Genomic DNA, 15,328 nt, shown 5'->3' on the forward strand with positions numbered 1-15,328 from the left:
ACTACAAACTACAAGAAATTACAAAAAGAAGAGACATGTTCATGCTGTTGAACAAGGAGATAGAACAGCTAGTGACTCCTCAGATGAAGAGGAGAGGATAAATCTCCTCCTCTGGTCATTATTTGGGTAGAACACACCTATTTTGAACGCCTTCGGCAGATTTTTTCTTTTTGAGCCATTTTAATCTAGATTAATCTAGATTAATTCCAGGATTGCAGGTAGATTAATCTAGATTAAAAAAAATTATCTATGCCCAGATCTAGTTTAAAGACAATGATAGGCGTTTATTCAACATCCAAGAAGGCTAACATACAACTGTGTTTTACTAACTCCAACCGGGACTATTGCCACTTTCGTGCTGCTTGTTGATGTTATGAACTCCTCCTAACGTGACCGGAGCTGAAGGTGCCACACGCTAAAATGTCCGTGGGGACCTGCGCCATCCCATAGATAGTTCCAACTCACCGAATTACGTAATCCACCACAGTTGCACTCAATATTTAAATAATGTTCGGTCTAAATAAATGTAGACAGATACATAATAATTTCAAGCAGAAAACGAATCTTTCCATTAAGAACCGACAATCAGGGAATTTAAACATAGTTGACATTGTTTTTTTGTGTTTATATTAAAGAAAGGAAAGTCTAGTGCTGGCTGAGCATATTGTTTGTTTGCACTAAGTTAATACTTTGACAAATGTAGCCTATATTTTTCAGTCAGTTCGGTCTTTGTGTGCCAAACATTATTTAAGACTGTAACACTGTAAACCTTTTTATTTTTTTTAATAAATGAGAAGCATGTTTAGATTTGAGTGTTAAATTCTTTTTTAATAAAAATTAACGTATATCGAACCGAACCGAAAACCGTGACCCCAAAACCGTGATACGAACCGAACCGTCCATTTTGTGAACCGTCCCACCCCTACCGTTTATCATAAAAATTCAGTGCCCCCAAAATACAAAAAAGCCCCCGAAAATCAATTAAGGGGGGCAAAAAAAGCCCTTGATTTCTTTTTTTATTATTTCTAACCCTGAGTATTCCTATAATAACGCTATGAACCAGGCTGAATTCATTCGGAAATACCTATTCCAAATGCTATTTATAGGGTTTGACAATAATTACACTAATGTCGCTATTTTACAATTAACTATAATGAATTACGGGTCATACAGAACACGTCAGTGTTGAAACTAATGCATGAAAGTCTGTCTCATGCTGCAGTCTTATTATTCTACCGCTGGGCGGCCATTTACGCACGGTCTGAGCTGTGCGTAGATATACGCACAATCTCAAGCACACGTTCAAATTGATAAGTCCCACACTTTGCTTAGAAATGATCGTACGCAAGGTTTACGCACATATCTGTGCGTACGCACCATTGATAAATGAGGGCCCTGAACTCTGCAGGAACCAGGATCCTGTTTGTGGATTTCAGCTCCGCTTTCAATACAGTAATCCCGGCCCTGCTACAGGACAAGCTCTGCCAGCTGAGCATGCCCGACTCCACCTTGGTCCATCAGGGCCAAAACCTCACGCCACAAGAACAGTTTCTTCCCCTCTGCAGTGAGCCTCATCAACAAGGTTCGGGACCCACTGACACCCCCCCCCCCTTCCTATTTTATCTTTATTGTAAATTCTCAGATTCTAGGGCAGCTGGGTGGCACAGCGGAGATTGCGCTCGTCACCAATGCAAGAGACTCCGGTCTCGACTCCGGGTGTCAGCATTGCCTCCGGCTTGGGCCAGCCGTCATACTAACTCAATTGGCATTGGCTGAGTTAGAGGGTGGAAGTCGATGGGTGGGGATTTGGACGTTGTGGACAGCGACTCCTACAGGTCGGTTGGGGGACGCCTGCACAGCAGAGACAGGAAGTAGCGGGAGTAGTGTGAGCCTCCCATGCGTTACACCTCGCCACTGAGAGTCCACACTGGGAGGTGAAAAGGTGTGACAGGCTGCCTCCTCATGTACCGGAGGGGACACGTGATGCAAGGCTTCTATCCTCCCTACAACAAACCAGTGGGGGCATAGTCGAGCAACGTTCAAGACAGGAGAGGGGAGAATTGGAAACACGAAATTGGGATGGGAGAAAATAGAAAAATAAGGACAAAAAGTGGATAAAAAAAAAGTTCTCAGATTCTATTGTGCCATATATAATTGAGTTTATATCCCATTTAATATTATTCAACCTCTTTATTTACAGTTGTACAGCCCTGGCCTATATTTTATTTCATAATTATATTATGCTCAACTTAGTTCATATTTCACTTATCTTACTCCACCTCTTTATTGTATTATTACAATTAACACATCCAGTGCCGTTCACGAGAATTCTCGTGTCTGTGGCCCAACGGTTCAGTGCCAGAAATGAAGATTCTCGTTTCTGTATCTTTTATTGGCTATTTCCATTCATAATCCATCCTGCCTGTGCAGGCGGTCCTGAATGGGTCTGAGATCGCAAACATCCAATACCGCCGCCTAACGCCTTGCGGCCGGTATTGCACATCCTTGGAAACTCTCTAGCTTGGTCTGTCCGTCTATCTAAAAAGTCTGGTCCGGGTTTTCCTAGTCGGGCAGGAGTAATGTTTATAACGCATGGATTGAGGAGAATCAAGCACCGCCCGTTCATGTTCTTTGGTGGATTATCTTGGCAACACGATCGACATCAATACTTGGAATGGCGATCAGATAATTGGAATATTCTTTTTGCAGTACATCCTAGTCAAGGTAAGGGCTATGGTATCAATCTTGCACCCTTTCATGCATGCATGATGAAACATAATACCGATAATATAGCGTTGATTTCAGATTGATTGTTGATCCAGGCGAGGAACGGCACGGTTTCTAGTGAAATGCACTAAACGCTGCATAGCGGCGTTTCCTGGGATTACACAGAATTACTCAAACTATACTCATATTCACCACGGTATAAAACGGGAATGTATGGATGACATTTTTTTTTTCTTTTTCACAAATTGAACGATAGATACTCGATGTCAAATGGGCAATAGTTTTATATCCATAGCTATGATATTTAATATAGTTTTAGCACTGCAAACACCTGCATGTATCCCCATTCATTAAAGCGCTGGCACACACGGCCATACTCAACCTCTGGCGCTGAATGTGTTAATGTCTGTCCGCTAATGTCGCACCAAAAACGACCAAAGCAAACTCCTTGTATGTGAAAGCTACTTGGCAAATAAAGACCTTTCTGATTCTGATTATGATTCAACACCCTTGGCTCCCGGCGCACAAATATTTAAAAGCATACGATTAAATATTGTTTAAAATAAAAAGCTAAATACTATTATTTTGTGTGTCATGTTTCCAAATAAGATTGTTTACAACGAAATGCTTTCTACAGTCAATTTGTTGGTTAGATGACCTCCATGATCGATCTCGCTCTCAGTGAAGTTTCTCATATTAGTTTGCTAAGCCATTATTCCACATTCCACAAACAGCATGTTCCCATGGGGGTGTTTAATGAACATATATGGTTAATTAGGGGCGGTTCTGTATGCAAATACTCAGAATCGCGCATGAGCATAGACGGTAAGAACAATTGGTATTGTGCATGTGTGCGTACGACCTGTGTACGCACGTTTGATAAATCCTGATCTTCTAAATTCCGTGCGTAGGAACTAAAGTAGAACACTTTCTATGCATTATTGATAATGAGGGCCCAGGGATATTCACGCACAAGTCTCTAGAGTTTACAGAGAATGGTGTGGAAAAACTAAAAACACTCAGTGAGTGGCAGTTCTGTGGGCGAAATGAGAGCTGTCAGAGGTGTGCGGCCAGACTGGTTCAAGCTGACAGGAAGGGTAAAGATGCTGCAAGTGGTGTGGCTTTGTTAAAATAAGTGTTCCAACAGCCATCACTGACAGTGTTTGGTCAGTAACATGAGTCTCCCAGTCCCTCCATTCTGCAGTAAACAGGTAATACATTTCCTTGTATCCATTCCCACTTTATCCAATCAGGAGAGAGAACTCTTGCCAAGCCAAATTAGCTTACTGCACTGGTAGATAATTTTACACATTTCCATAAAACAAGTTTTTATTTCTTATTTTTGCAGTGTGGAGTTCACTCACCTGATTGGATAAGGTGGGAACAGGATACCAGAAATTGTATTTTGCGTTTACTGCAGAGCGGAGGGACTGGGAGACCCATGTTACTGACCAAACACTCTATATCAGTGATGGCTGTTGGAATGTAGAGCTATTTAACATTTATTTGAACAAAGCCATACCACTTACAGCATCTTTACCCTTCCTGTCAGCTTGACCAGTCTGGCTGCTCACCTCTGACATCCCTCATTAACGAGACGTTTTTGCCCACAGAACTGCCACTCACTGGGTGTTTTTTGTTTTCCCACACCATTCTCTGTAAACTCTAGAGACCGTTGTGCGTGAAGATCCCCGGTAGGCTTGGGCGGTATGACGGTATTACGGTATACCAGGGTATTTCGAAATACCGACGGTATGATTTTCAATACCGTGACGTCACAGACTGCGCCAACTCTGTAGTGCACAGCACGCGCCAGCAGAGGGCAGGGCAGTCTGTCTTTCCCTCTCTCAGTCAGAGCAGAGCACAGCTGAGCAGGTGACGCAACGCGCATGTTCCGTTGGGTCTTTCATCTTGCATGTGTTAATCTGCACGATAAATAAAGACTTATTCTTCTATAGAATGCGGTTATGGACCGTTTATTAACCATGGGCCCACTTCCAGACATTGGATGATTGAGGAATCGGGAAACGGAGCGTTTTTCTAACGTTTTGAAATTGATTCGTGCATGAATGTGGACTCAGGGACACGTTGTTTGGGTACCGCCCGGTAAGTAAGTTATGTTATGGTTAAGCGATTGGAAGATGAACGTATGAGATATGAATGCTGGTGGTAGTGTATATTTGGTAAAGCGTTCCAGTTCGACTGTGTGTGTGCGTATTGGCTTCGCGATTCACTACATTGGTTTAATGGCTTAAGCTGGGTTTTGATTATTATTAATGCAGAATACATTTTGTGCGTCTGTGTAGTTGTGTACTACTGTCATGAGTTTGTGAGTCATATTGCTCTAATGTCAGCCTCTGTTATACGCTCCGTATGACTCGTTTCATATCTGCGTGTATCGAAATCGTATGTGCGCGCTGGTTTGTTTACAGCGCGTTTGTTTACACTTGGTAACACGGGTTGCTAAGGAATTTAGGCTCGAGGTTGAAGAGAGTGCACTTTTAGGTTGAAAGAACGGCCCTAATGTCAACGTGTTTCAATATAAGCGTTATGTATGGTGATAACGAGTATATTGTTAACTTAACTTAGCTCCGCTCCCCCCCCCCCCGCTGATGAAAATGAAAGTCATACCGTCATATACCGGGGTATTATGTCATCAAGGTATGACGGTGTGAAAAAAAATTATACTGCCCAAGCCTAATCCCAGGAGTTCAGCAGTTTAATGAGAGGTCAGAGGAGAACAGACTGGTTCAAGCTGACAGGAAGGCAACAGTAACTCAAATAACCACACGTAAAGGCAGCACGGTGGTGTAGTGTATTGGTTAACACTGTCGCCTCACAGCAAGAAGGTCCTGGGTTCGATGCCTGCTTGGGGACCAGGTTGCCAGGTACCCAGGTGGGGTATCTCCCGGGCCTTTCTGTGTGGAGTTTGCATGTTCTCCGCTGTGCTCGCAAGGGTTTCCCCTCCAGAAGAATAGATAAAAACCCAATGGAAAATCATGCAGAACAGATCGCTAACGGCAACGCCGTCGTGTCCCTGACGAAGACGGACAGGAGCACTTGGATTGGTCCCCGGGTGCTGCCCCACGCTGCAACCCATGTCTGCTCCCGGCTGCCCTTGGGGGGGAAGGACGACTGGGAGGGTCAAGCGCAGAGACAAAATGTAATTGGCGAAATAAAAACAACAAATAAATGCATGCGTGTGTATCGCTGCATGACTACGTTGCAATGTGTGCAATGAATAAAGACTTCTTCAAAGTCCAGTTTAATCTTAAATGACACCAGTGGTGTGCACAAGAGCACCTCTGAATGCACACCACTTTGAACCATGAGGTGAGACCGGCTACAGCAGCACACTCCCGACGTAATAAAGTGGCCACTGAGTGAACATCCAAGCTGCAGCAACACTTTCATCATCCACACACTCAACAGCTGCACCTAGAAAGAGCCAGTAGGTGTCGTCTTACGTCTCAATAAAAGAGAACGGCATCCTTCCACGTACCCTAAGCAGATCCTCCGGCAAGTCTCCGCCCTCGTTGATGCCTCTGTTCATGGATATGAAGCGATCCAGGCCTGGCTTGTCCCTCACGTTGGGGTTGTGGAGGCTGGTGTTCAGCATGATGATGGCGAACGACAGCACGTAGCACGTGTCTGGGAGTGGCAGAGACGGGAGGACGTTAGGAATGTCGGACACATGCAACAAGAGTGCCGCAGTACTGAAGTGGTGTTCGGTGCCCACTGGGAGATGTTTGCAATGCGCCGTCTGTCTGTCTATCAGTTTGTCTGTCTGTGTTTACCAGTTGGGGCTAGACAGATATAGGTCAGCCGATAAACATTGTCCGCCATTAGTCTTTTACAGTATGTTGTTATTGGAAAAAGTGCTGCTGATAAAGCACTAGTAGAATTCCTCACAACAGCAAAATAAATGTTTAAGCCACTAGGATGTTAAAATGCCATTCCTTGTTTTTGCTCTGATAGAACATGGCTATATATTCTGATGAGACAGAACAAATGTTCTTATTTGTTTAAAAGTTAAAAGCATTTTTAGATTTGTTGTGTAGATTTGTAAAATGTGGTTTTAGTTCAATCCCAAAGTCAGTAACATGAGCCATAAATATAGGCCAGATCTCATATGGGCGTAGCCCAAACACAAGGCACATAATGAAGACAAGGCGGTTGAAAGACTAGGACAGTTCCAACAATAAAGGCTCACCCCAGAACCTGAATAATAAAATAGCCTGGCTCGGGCCTATTTCAAGCCATCTGCTGTACATATGGGTCTCTAGCTCTACATTACCCGTGCTCTGGAAGACGCCAGGATTGCAGTGACAGTATCTCTGAGCAAAGGCCTCCATCATCCTGTCTATCTTCTGGGCTTCACCAGGCAGACGGAAACTCCACAGGAACTGCCTGTGGGAGGGAAAGCGTCAGTTGTGATTGGAGGATCAAGAAAAGAGGGCGGGCTTGATATAAGTCAATGAGATGTTGGCAGTTTTAATATTGCTTTCCTCAAGTCTTGCAAATAAAAAAAATATAAAAAAGGATGCCAGGGATTTTTCTTTGCATGACACAGGATGTGGAAACAGTGGACACAGTGTACCTGAGGGCCTGGACTAGGTTGAGGTCAGTGAACTCATGGAGGTCAACGAAGGCCTGCAGCACTTTGAGGTTGAAGTCATCTCTGCAGGAGCGGAGAAACAGAATCAGGAAATATATAACAATATATTAAATGATAACATATAATACTATATATAGAAGTATGTCAGAAAGATGAAGAAATAGATAAAGAGACTCAGTACCTCTCTCCGAGGTAGTCTCCAATAGCAGTCTTGTTGAGGCCTTCTCCTTTGTAGAGGAACTGGGAAACGTCCTCTGAAGTGTGTCTGAGCAACTCATTCTCCACTAGAAACACTATGCCCTACAAAGAGTGTGTGGGGAGGGGTGTCAATGATAGCAAGAATGGGGGGTGTCAATGATAGCAAGGAATGAATAAATAAATAGCAACATAAGAATTAAAGGTGCTGTAAGTGGCATCTTAATTTGTTAAAATAAGTGGTATACAGTACATGTTCAAATAATAGCTCTACAGCCATCACTGATATAGATCGTCTTGCTAGTAACATGGGTCTCCCAGTGCCTCCGTTCTGCAGTAAACAGAAAACAGATGTTCTGGTATCCCATTCCCACTTTATGCAATCAGGAGAGAGAACTCCACACTGCAGAAATGGTCTGACAAAAATAAGAAATAAAAACTAGTTTCAAGCAAATATATCCTTGAAACAAGTAAAATAGTCTACCAGTGCAGTAAGCACATTTCTTGAAAAAAGTTAAAATATCTAGGGTTCTCTCTCCTGATTGGATGAAGTGGGAAGGGATACCAGAAAGATTTATTTTCTGTTTACTGCAGAGTGGAGGGACTGGGAGACCCATGTTACTGACCACTCTGCATCAGTGATGGCTGTCGAAATGTAGAGCTACTTCTTTACTCTTTAAGCATTGTTACCTTCTTAGGGTCCATGTTGAACTTCTTCCTTCCCATAGCCACATGTCTGCTTTTCTGTAGAGTTTTACTGCAAAGATGTGAGAAATGGATCAAAACAGTGCTCAAAACACATGACTCTCCATTTAGGGGTGTAGAAATTAATCAATGCAATCTAGCTGCATCAATCAGTAAACTTGTCTAATCCAATGTTGTGTTCATCCATTTGATTTCATTGTTTTAATACAACATTGTGAATTAATAACTTGGTGTGAGGTTTTAGTTGCATACATTTAATTATTGCTGAATCCATCTTGCCACATTTTCATACGCGTTGTTTTGCTAAATTAAATCGAATCAAACCGAACCGTGGCCCAAGTGATTTTATGATGCACCGAATTGTTGCCCAATAATCAATTAGGAATCTAACCGAAAACTGGATTGAATCTTTACACCTCTATCAATAATACCAACATTTTGGGAGGCATAGAGGGAAGGGAACATTTAGAATATAGGACAGCAATAGAACAAATTGTTTATTCAGGTACAAATGTGGTTCATTTCACAAGAGCCTGCAGCAGTGACATCAGTAACAAGTAACACGGACCCTATGGTGTTTATGATCTCTGCGGCAGCACATTTCATTATCTAGGGCTGTCTTAAATACTTCGAAGCTTCGTTTGATGGGCATGGGATTCGAATATGAAAATAAAATTTGATTATTCAAAAATACAAAATAAAATGAATATATATATATATTTTTTTGCTAAATCAACTCTGCCTCTCTTTGTTAACACATTCGGGGCCATTGGAATGAGTCTAATAAATCTCTAGAGGACCGGCAAATGTAAACAGACGTGGGGCTGTTTGTAGAGCTAAATCTATACTTTATAGTATTGCTATCTGTCCATTCTCATTGTCAATTGGGACCATACACCGTCCCTTCAAAATGGATTAAAGAAAGAATTTTTTCATCAATACGTTCTCATTTTATAGCGCCGTGAATATAAGCGTTATACGGCATTTGGTCTAGTACAGTGGTTCTCAAACTTTTTACATCAAGTACCACCTGAGAACGTAGCTGGCTCTCCAAGTACCACCATATGACCGGCGTTAAAATACAGTCTATTCAGCTATGCGCAGTTCACGCAGGAGGCAAATGTATTCCTAATACCATTATGTATTGTTAACTTTTGTCAGACACAGCCACAATGTACAAAGGGATAGCACTAGAACTAGCAAACTCTTCCACACAACTCATACAATGCAAGGGGCATTGAGAACATAATAACTAACATTCTCACATAGCAAGTGAGAAAATTAAGAACAACTGTATTTCAGCAAATGTACTCTCTCTCTCTCTCTCTCTCTCTCTCTCTCTCTCTCTCTCTCTCTCTCTCTCTCTCTCTCTCTCTCTCTCTCTCTCTCTCTCTCTCTCTCTCTCTCTCTCTCTCTCTCTCTCTCTCTCTCTCTCTCTCTCTCTCTCTCTCTCTCTCTCTCTCTCTCTCTCTCTCTCTCTCTCTCTCTCTCTCTCTCTCTCTCTCTCTCTCTCTCTCTCTCTCTCTCTCTCTAATACACATTGGCCGTATTACGGGGAGGGAAAACTGAAGGGTGGGGATCGAACGTTGTGAACAAGCGACTCCTACAAGTCGGTTGGTGCGCCTGCGCAGTAGAATCAGGAAGTGTCGGGGGCAGCGTGAGCCTCCCACGCGTTACTCCTCGACACTGAGAGATCGAGCTGCGCAGGTGAAAAGATGCGACTGCTGTTACCTCAAGTACCGGAGGGGACTTGTGCTATGTATGACTTAGTCCACATTGCAGCCGGCTTGTGGGAGGCAAGAAACAGCGTTCGTGACAGGGGAGGGTTGAATTGGATGATACGAAATTGGGATGGGAGAAAATATAGAAAAATGGGAGAAAAAGTGGATTAAAAATAAAAAAAAAAAAAAAAAAACATATTTAATACATTTTTAATGTTTACCCTTTAAATGCCAGTTTGTGTGATGGCATCACAAATTATTGTTAAAAAAAACACAAAAAGTAAAATATTTTCAATATATCAAATGCAAAGTACATTTTTCTGTGGGGGATTGTTACAGGCTAGGCATGTGTCAATGATTAGCAGCAACACAGATTTTGATGGATTTTTTGTAATGTCAGATTTTTTATCTGACATTACAAAAAATCTAAAAATAAATGGTTATGATCAGGGCTGAAGTTGAATTAAAGATGTAGTATGACTGTTTAGACTGCATTACTCTCTGTCACAGTGATCTCCTGGTTGTTCCCCACTTAGGTTATCTAACTATCGCGCCACCGTAACCAGAAACACTGGCCTGGCCTGCTTCTAAGTTCAGTGGCCTGACTGCAAAAAAAAATTGTACTGGATGTTTACTATTAATGCCTGTGTGTCTAATTTGATGTTATGTTTAAAAAATAATAATAAAAAAAAAAAAGTAAAAAAAAAGAAAAAAAAATTGTGCTTTTTTGTAAATGTTTTCAAGTACCACCAGCAGTACCACCAAGTACCACTAGTGGTACGCGTACCACAGTTTGAGAACCACTGGTCTAGTATATTTCCTGGGAGGCGAGATAAAGGGCTAATAGTTACTAACGTTATATCCAATGGCATTTCCGTTATACAGATGCTACAGTTAAAACTCAAACTGCATATGATCGGCACGATCCTCAAGCATGTATGCATGAAAGGGGGGGGGGGGGCGGGGGACGTCGTTTCCTATTATTGATTACCAATAACCGTGTTCGTCTAAGTAGCCACATACGCTGATCGTATCGTATCATAACAAGGCTCGTAATCGGGCTGTAATCTACGTGAAAAAGATCTTACCATGAGCCGGTTAGATCCCCCCGAGCATTTCCCCATTATCGATCGCCATCTGGTAGATCGATATGTCCATTGGCTGATGATAAATCCCCTTATTGCATAGTGAAATCCGCAATTCAAAACGTATCCGTGCAACAGACAATAGCTATCGCTTCAGATGAGTAGAAAACTACATTAGAGATAATAATAAAAAAAAAAAGACAACTTCTGCCACAGGGAACACTCTATTATCGCGATAGCGCCCCTGAGGATCTGGCCGGTATTGCACGTTGGCGAATTCAAAGAGTAGGGTAAATCTGCAGTGCCGCTCGGCGACCTTGAATAGGTTATTAAAATGGAATAAAAGCAATAACAACTTGCCACGGATATATCCGTGCTTCTGTCCACAACGGGTGGAATCGAAACACGGAGATCTCCGTGGTCGGGCGCCATTGTGTGTTAACTACAACAAGCAATGCTGTTCGTTATTTAAGATGAGGTCGGACTCAGCACTGACAGATTTGTGTTCATTGTGCTACTTTTCATAAAGCCTCAAATGACAGCTTACAATATTTCATGAAAGCAAAGTGTTTTGTTTGTCTAAGATTTAAAAAGGTTTAAACTTTACAGCACTGACAAAGTTGAACAAAGTGCTGTACAAGTCCCACAACATATATATATATTTTTTTTAAATCAAAATAAATAAATATATACCGGTACTTTTTTATTTCGAAGCTTCGAATTAAAATCGAATCTCGGCCCTGAAGCTTCGAATTCCAAAAAAATAATCTAAGGTCAGCCCTATCATTATCATCCCTTTATTTAAACATGCAAATGCAGCGTGATCTCTCTCACCTGCCATCCGTGTTTGTCTCCAGGCCTCCACGTCTAATTTAAACATGCAAATGCAGCGTGCTCCCTCTCTCACCTGCCCTTTGTGCCAGTCTCCAGGCCCTTCAACCCTCTTATCTAAACATGCAAATGCAACGTGGTCTCCTGCTCACCTGCCCTCTGTGCTGGTCTCCAGGCCCTCCACCTCTAAAATGGCCTCTCGTAGTTCATCTCGGAGCCTCTGGATCTCCTGCAGCAGAGCGCCCTTCCTCCTACGGATGTCCTCCAGCTCGGAGCGCTCTTCTGGGCTCAGGTCTACAGGGACTGCAGCGCAGGAAGAGGGGAAGAATAGAGTCATTACTGCTGCTGCCGATTCACACCGAGACCCAGAAAACTAAAAAACATTCAATCTAAAACAACTAATTGCGGTAGAAAACAGTTATGACAGACCTGCAATTGGGCTGCACAATATCAACACTGACAAAAATACTTTGTAGGCTTATTTTGGCTGAGAAATAGCCCACGTTTTTTTTGTTGGTTTAATTAAGTCTAGCCTACATCATCTTTAAATCTACATTACACTTCCCATAGCTCTACAGTATTTGAGTGTGAAAATATTTTCCGCTGAACATTCTACTGCTCAATCTCTTAACATTCGCCCTAATACCATGGCCTGGGTCAATACTAGGGATGCACAGATCCAACTTTTCAGTCCCGATACCGATACCTGGGCTTTGGGTATCGGCCAATACCGAGTACCGATCCGATACCCATTGTTCAATTAATAAACTGTATGCCTCACTGTGTGGAAGAGACTGGGATCATTCTTTTGTGCAAGGTAACATCAGGCTTGACTTAAAACATTACTTTCCTAACTTAGTGAAACAAAATGTAACAAATTAAGACGGATATAAATGTACTGAATTGTTATTTATTATTGTATTTATTATAATATTATATTATTAAAAGAATATATATATTTAAAAAAATAAATCCAATATATATATATTTTTTTCTTCCGATACCCGATCCAGCTATTTTAGTCATATCAGGGCCGATATCCGATATAAATATCGGAGCATCCCTAGTCAATACTCAATTCTGGTTTGTAGGGACAGGCCTGTACATCAGAGCCTGCTAAACAACTCTGCCGAAGAGAGTAAAAGTCTGTACCAAATCTGGACATCCATGACCAAATTAGTTTGAAAGAAAATGAGACTATAACTTTGAATTGGATGTATATTAGAGAGTATCACAAATAACCAAATATTAAGCTTGTCTGAACATTTATGAGTTATGCAGTGATATAGTTATCAAAAAAGTAAATGGACTATTAGTTCAGTCTTTTCATTGTTGTTGTTTCCATGGACACAGTGAATAAACCAACTAATTTCCGGTTCTTATTTATAAAGAGACATAAGGATATGGGGGTAACAATATTGTTTATTCAATATGTTAACACGTTCACGTGTTATATATATATATATATATATATATACGTGTTTGCTCGCCAACGTTTCAGCGCCATAAACGTATATATCCGTTTTTAGATCGTTTTTTTCTTTTATTCGATCTTAACTCATTCCCCGCCAACAACGAGTTTACTCGTTATTGGGAGCTGACGCTTGAACGGCAACAACGAGTATACTCTTTATTTGATCGTTTTTTTTATTTTTTATATTTGTATTCATTATTCATTCAGGGACCTTCGTGTTACCATAGGGAATGAGTCTGAGTTTGCCAAAGTGCAATACCGGCCGCATCCAGCTAGACGGCGGTATCGAGCACCCATCCGGTTTCACTTTTCCTTGTCGGGCGGATGGAGCGGTTCCATTGAAGCGCGTCAAATATCCCCGATCCATATGTTGTGGTGGGTTATGCCGTGGACCAAATGGACATTGGATGTACCAGATGGCGATCAAATTGGAATATTATTTTTGGAATACTCCCGATCACAGGTAAGGACTATCTGACGTCAATTTTAGCTTGATCCTGCAATGCTTTTATACCGATCCAGCTGATCAGCGTTTTTAGTGTTCAATACGAATGCCATTACTGCCAATCAATAGGGATGCCCCGATCGATCGGCCACCGATCGTTATCAGCCGATAATCAGTATAAATATGCGATCGGTGATCTGTGATAATGCTTTATTTTCGCCGATCGTCAAACCCGATCTCACTCGCTCGTCTCGCTGAGTTCGGTCTCAGACACCGGGAGCTGTGCGGCGTCTGCTCCTCCCTCCAGCCCCTCCCGCGCGCATGTAAACACGGGTCTAGTAGTCTAGTCTAGTGGGACGGGAGCCGGGAGGACGGCGTCTCCCTTAGCTAACGTTAGCTACCGTTACAAAATGACCCAGTCAACCATTCACTTCCAGTCCAATACATGATGAGGCATTGTCTAACCGAACGGTATCTAGCCGGCCAGCTACCGATAGCTCCTGACATCAACAAACGCTCCAGCAAACTCTAGTAGAGACGTGTATGATACCTCAGCTAGCTCATGTTAGCTGACGCCAGCTCACTGTTCAAAACGAAATGTCCCACTGAACTAAATAGTTCACAGAGGCGCTGTATCAACGTTATATAGCCGGCCAGCAGTAGCCACAGATAGCTCCTGTGACTTTCGATTCCCTTAACGCTGCCAGGTTTTTCCTACAGTTGCGCGCGTTAGCATGTAGCCATGGCAGACTCTATTTGATTCCTTAAGGGCTCGAAATTGCCTGGCTTTTGGTCATATGCTCCCGAAATGCTCCCGCTGTTTGGCTACTTCTATGTGCAGTGAAAACTACTTGAATGCTTTAGAACAAAGTCATTGATTTAGTTTAGGGTGAGCTAAAATTAGCCGCGGAGCTATCGCTAGCTAACGTGAGCTAACGCTATTTAATCAAGCTCACAAAGAGAGATAAACAGCTGACAGCGGATAGTACAGGTACAAATACAATAAAACAGCGGGTGGGGACTGTTGTGTAAACATTGTACTCTTTAGTTCACATATAATAAGAGCCGGATTGTTTATTTACTAAGTCTCTACTCTGAGTCCGTCAGACAGGAAGTACCATGGTGCAACATACAAATGTGTCCGTGTAGCAACACAAGCCAATACCTACAGGACAGGGGCCCGGGGAGGGAGCTCTGTGTGTCTGTGTGTCTGTGTGTGTGTGTGTGTGTGTGAGACAGAAGTCAGGAATAACGACTGTTATTCAATAGATTAAATTAGTTTAAGAATAAAAAAATAAATACATTTTAAGAGAATCTCAAATACATTATTTTATTTAAGTGTAGGCTATAGTTAATGTTTTATTTTTTACAGTTTTTGTATTTTTCTGACATGGTAAATGGCTGCTTTTTTATATAGCGCTTTTATCCAAAGCGCTTTACAATTTGTTCCTTACATTTTACCCAATCACTCACACATTCACACAACGACGGCGCAGGCAACCATGCAAGGTGCCAACCTGCTCATCG

The 15,328-nt window shown here is 42.1% G+C and overlaps 1 protein-coding gene across 1 annotated transcript in view; it reads right to left on the reverse strand.

Moving 5' to 3' along the window:
- cyth2 (cytohesin 2) overlaps positions 1–15,328 on the reverse strand; it is a 63,045-nt gene that overhangs the window by 23,966 nt on the left and 23,751 nt on the right. The window contains exons 2-7 of the mRNA XM_084336923.1: positions 12,035–12,185; positions 8,231–8,297; positions 7,527–7,645; positions 7,328–7,408; positions 7,025–7,137; positions 6,230–6,378 (exon numbers count right to left, since the gene is read on the reverse strand). Coding sequence (XP_084193049.1) covers positions 6,230–6,378; positions 7,025–7,137; positions 7,328–7,408; positions 7,527–7,645; positions 8,231–8,297; positions 12,035–12,185 — 680 coding nt within the window. The remainder of the gene's footprint in view (positions 1–6,229; positions 6,379–7,024; positions 7,138–7,327; positions 7,409–7,526; positions 7,646–8,230; positions 8,298–12,034; positions 12,186–15,328) is intronic.

The sequence above is a fragment of the Notolepis coatsorum genome, assembly GCF_963971535.1.
Source record: "Notolepis coatsorum genome assembly, chromosome: 19".
NCBI lineage: Eukaryota > Metazoa > Chordata > Actinopteri > Aulopiformes > Paralepididae > Notolepis > Notolepis coatsorum.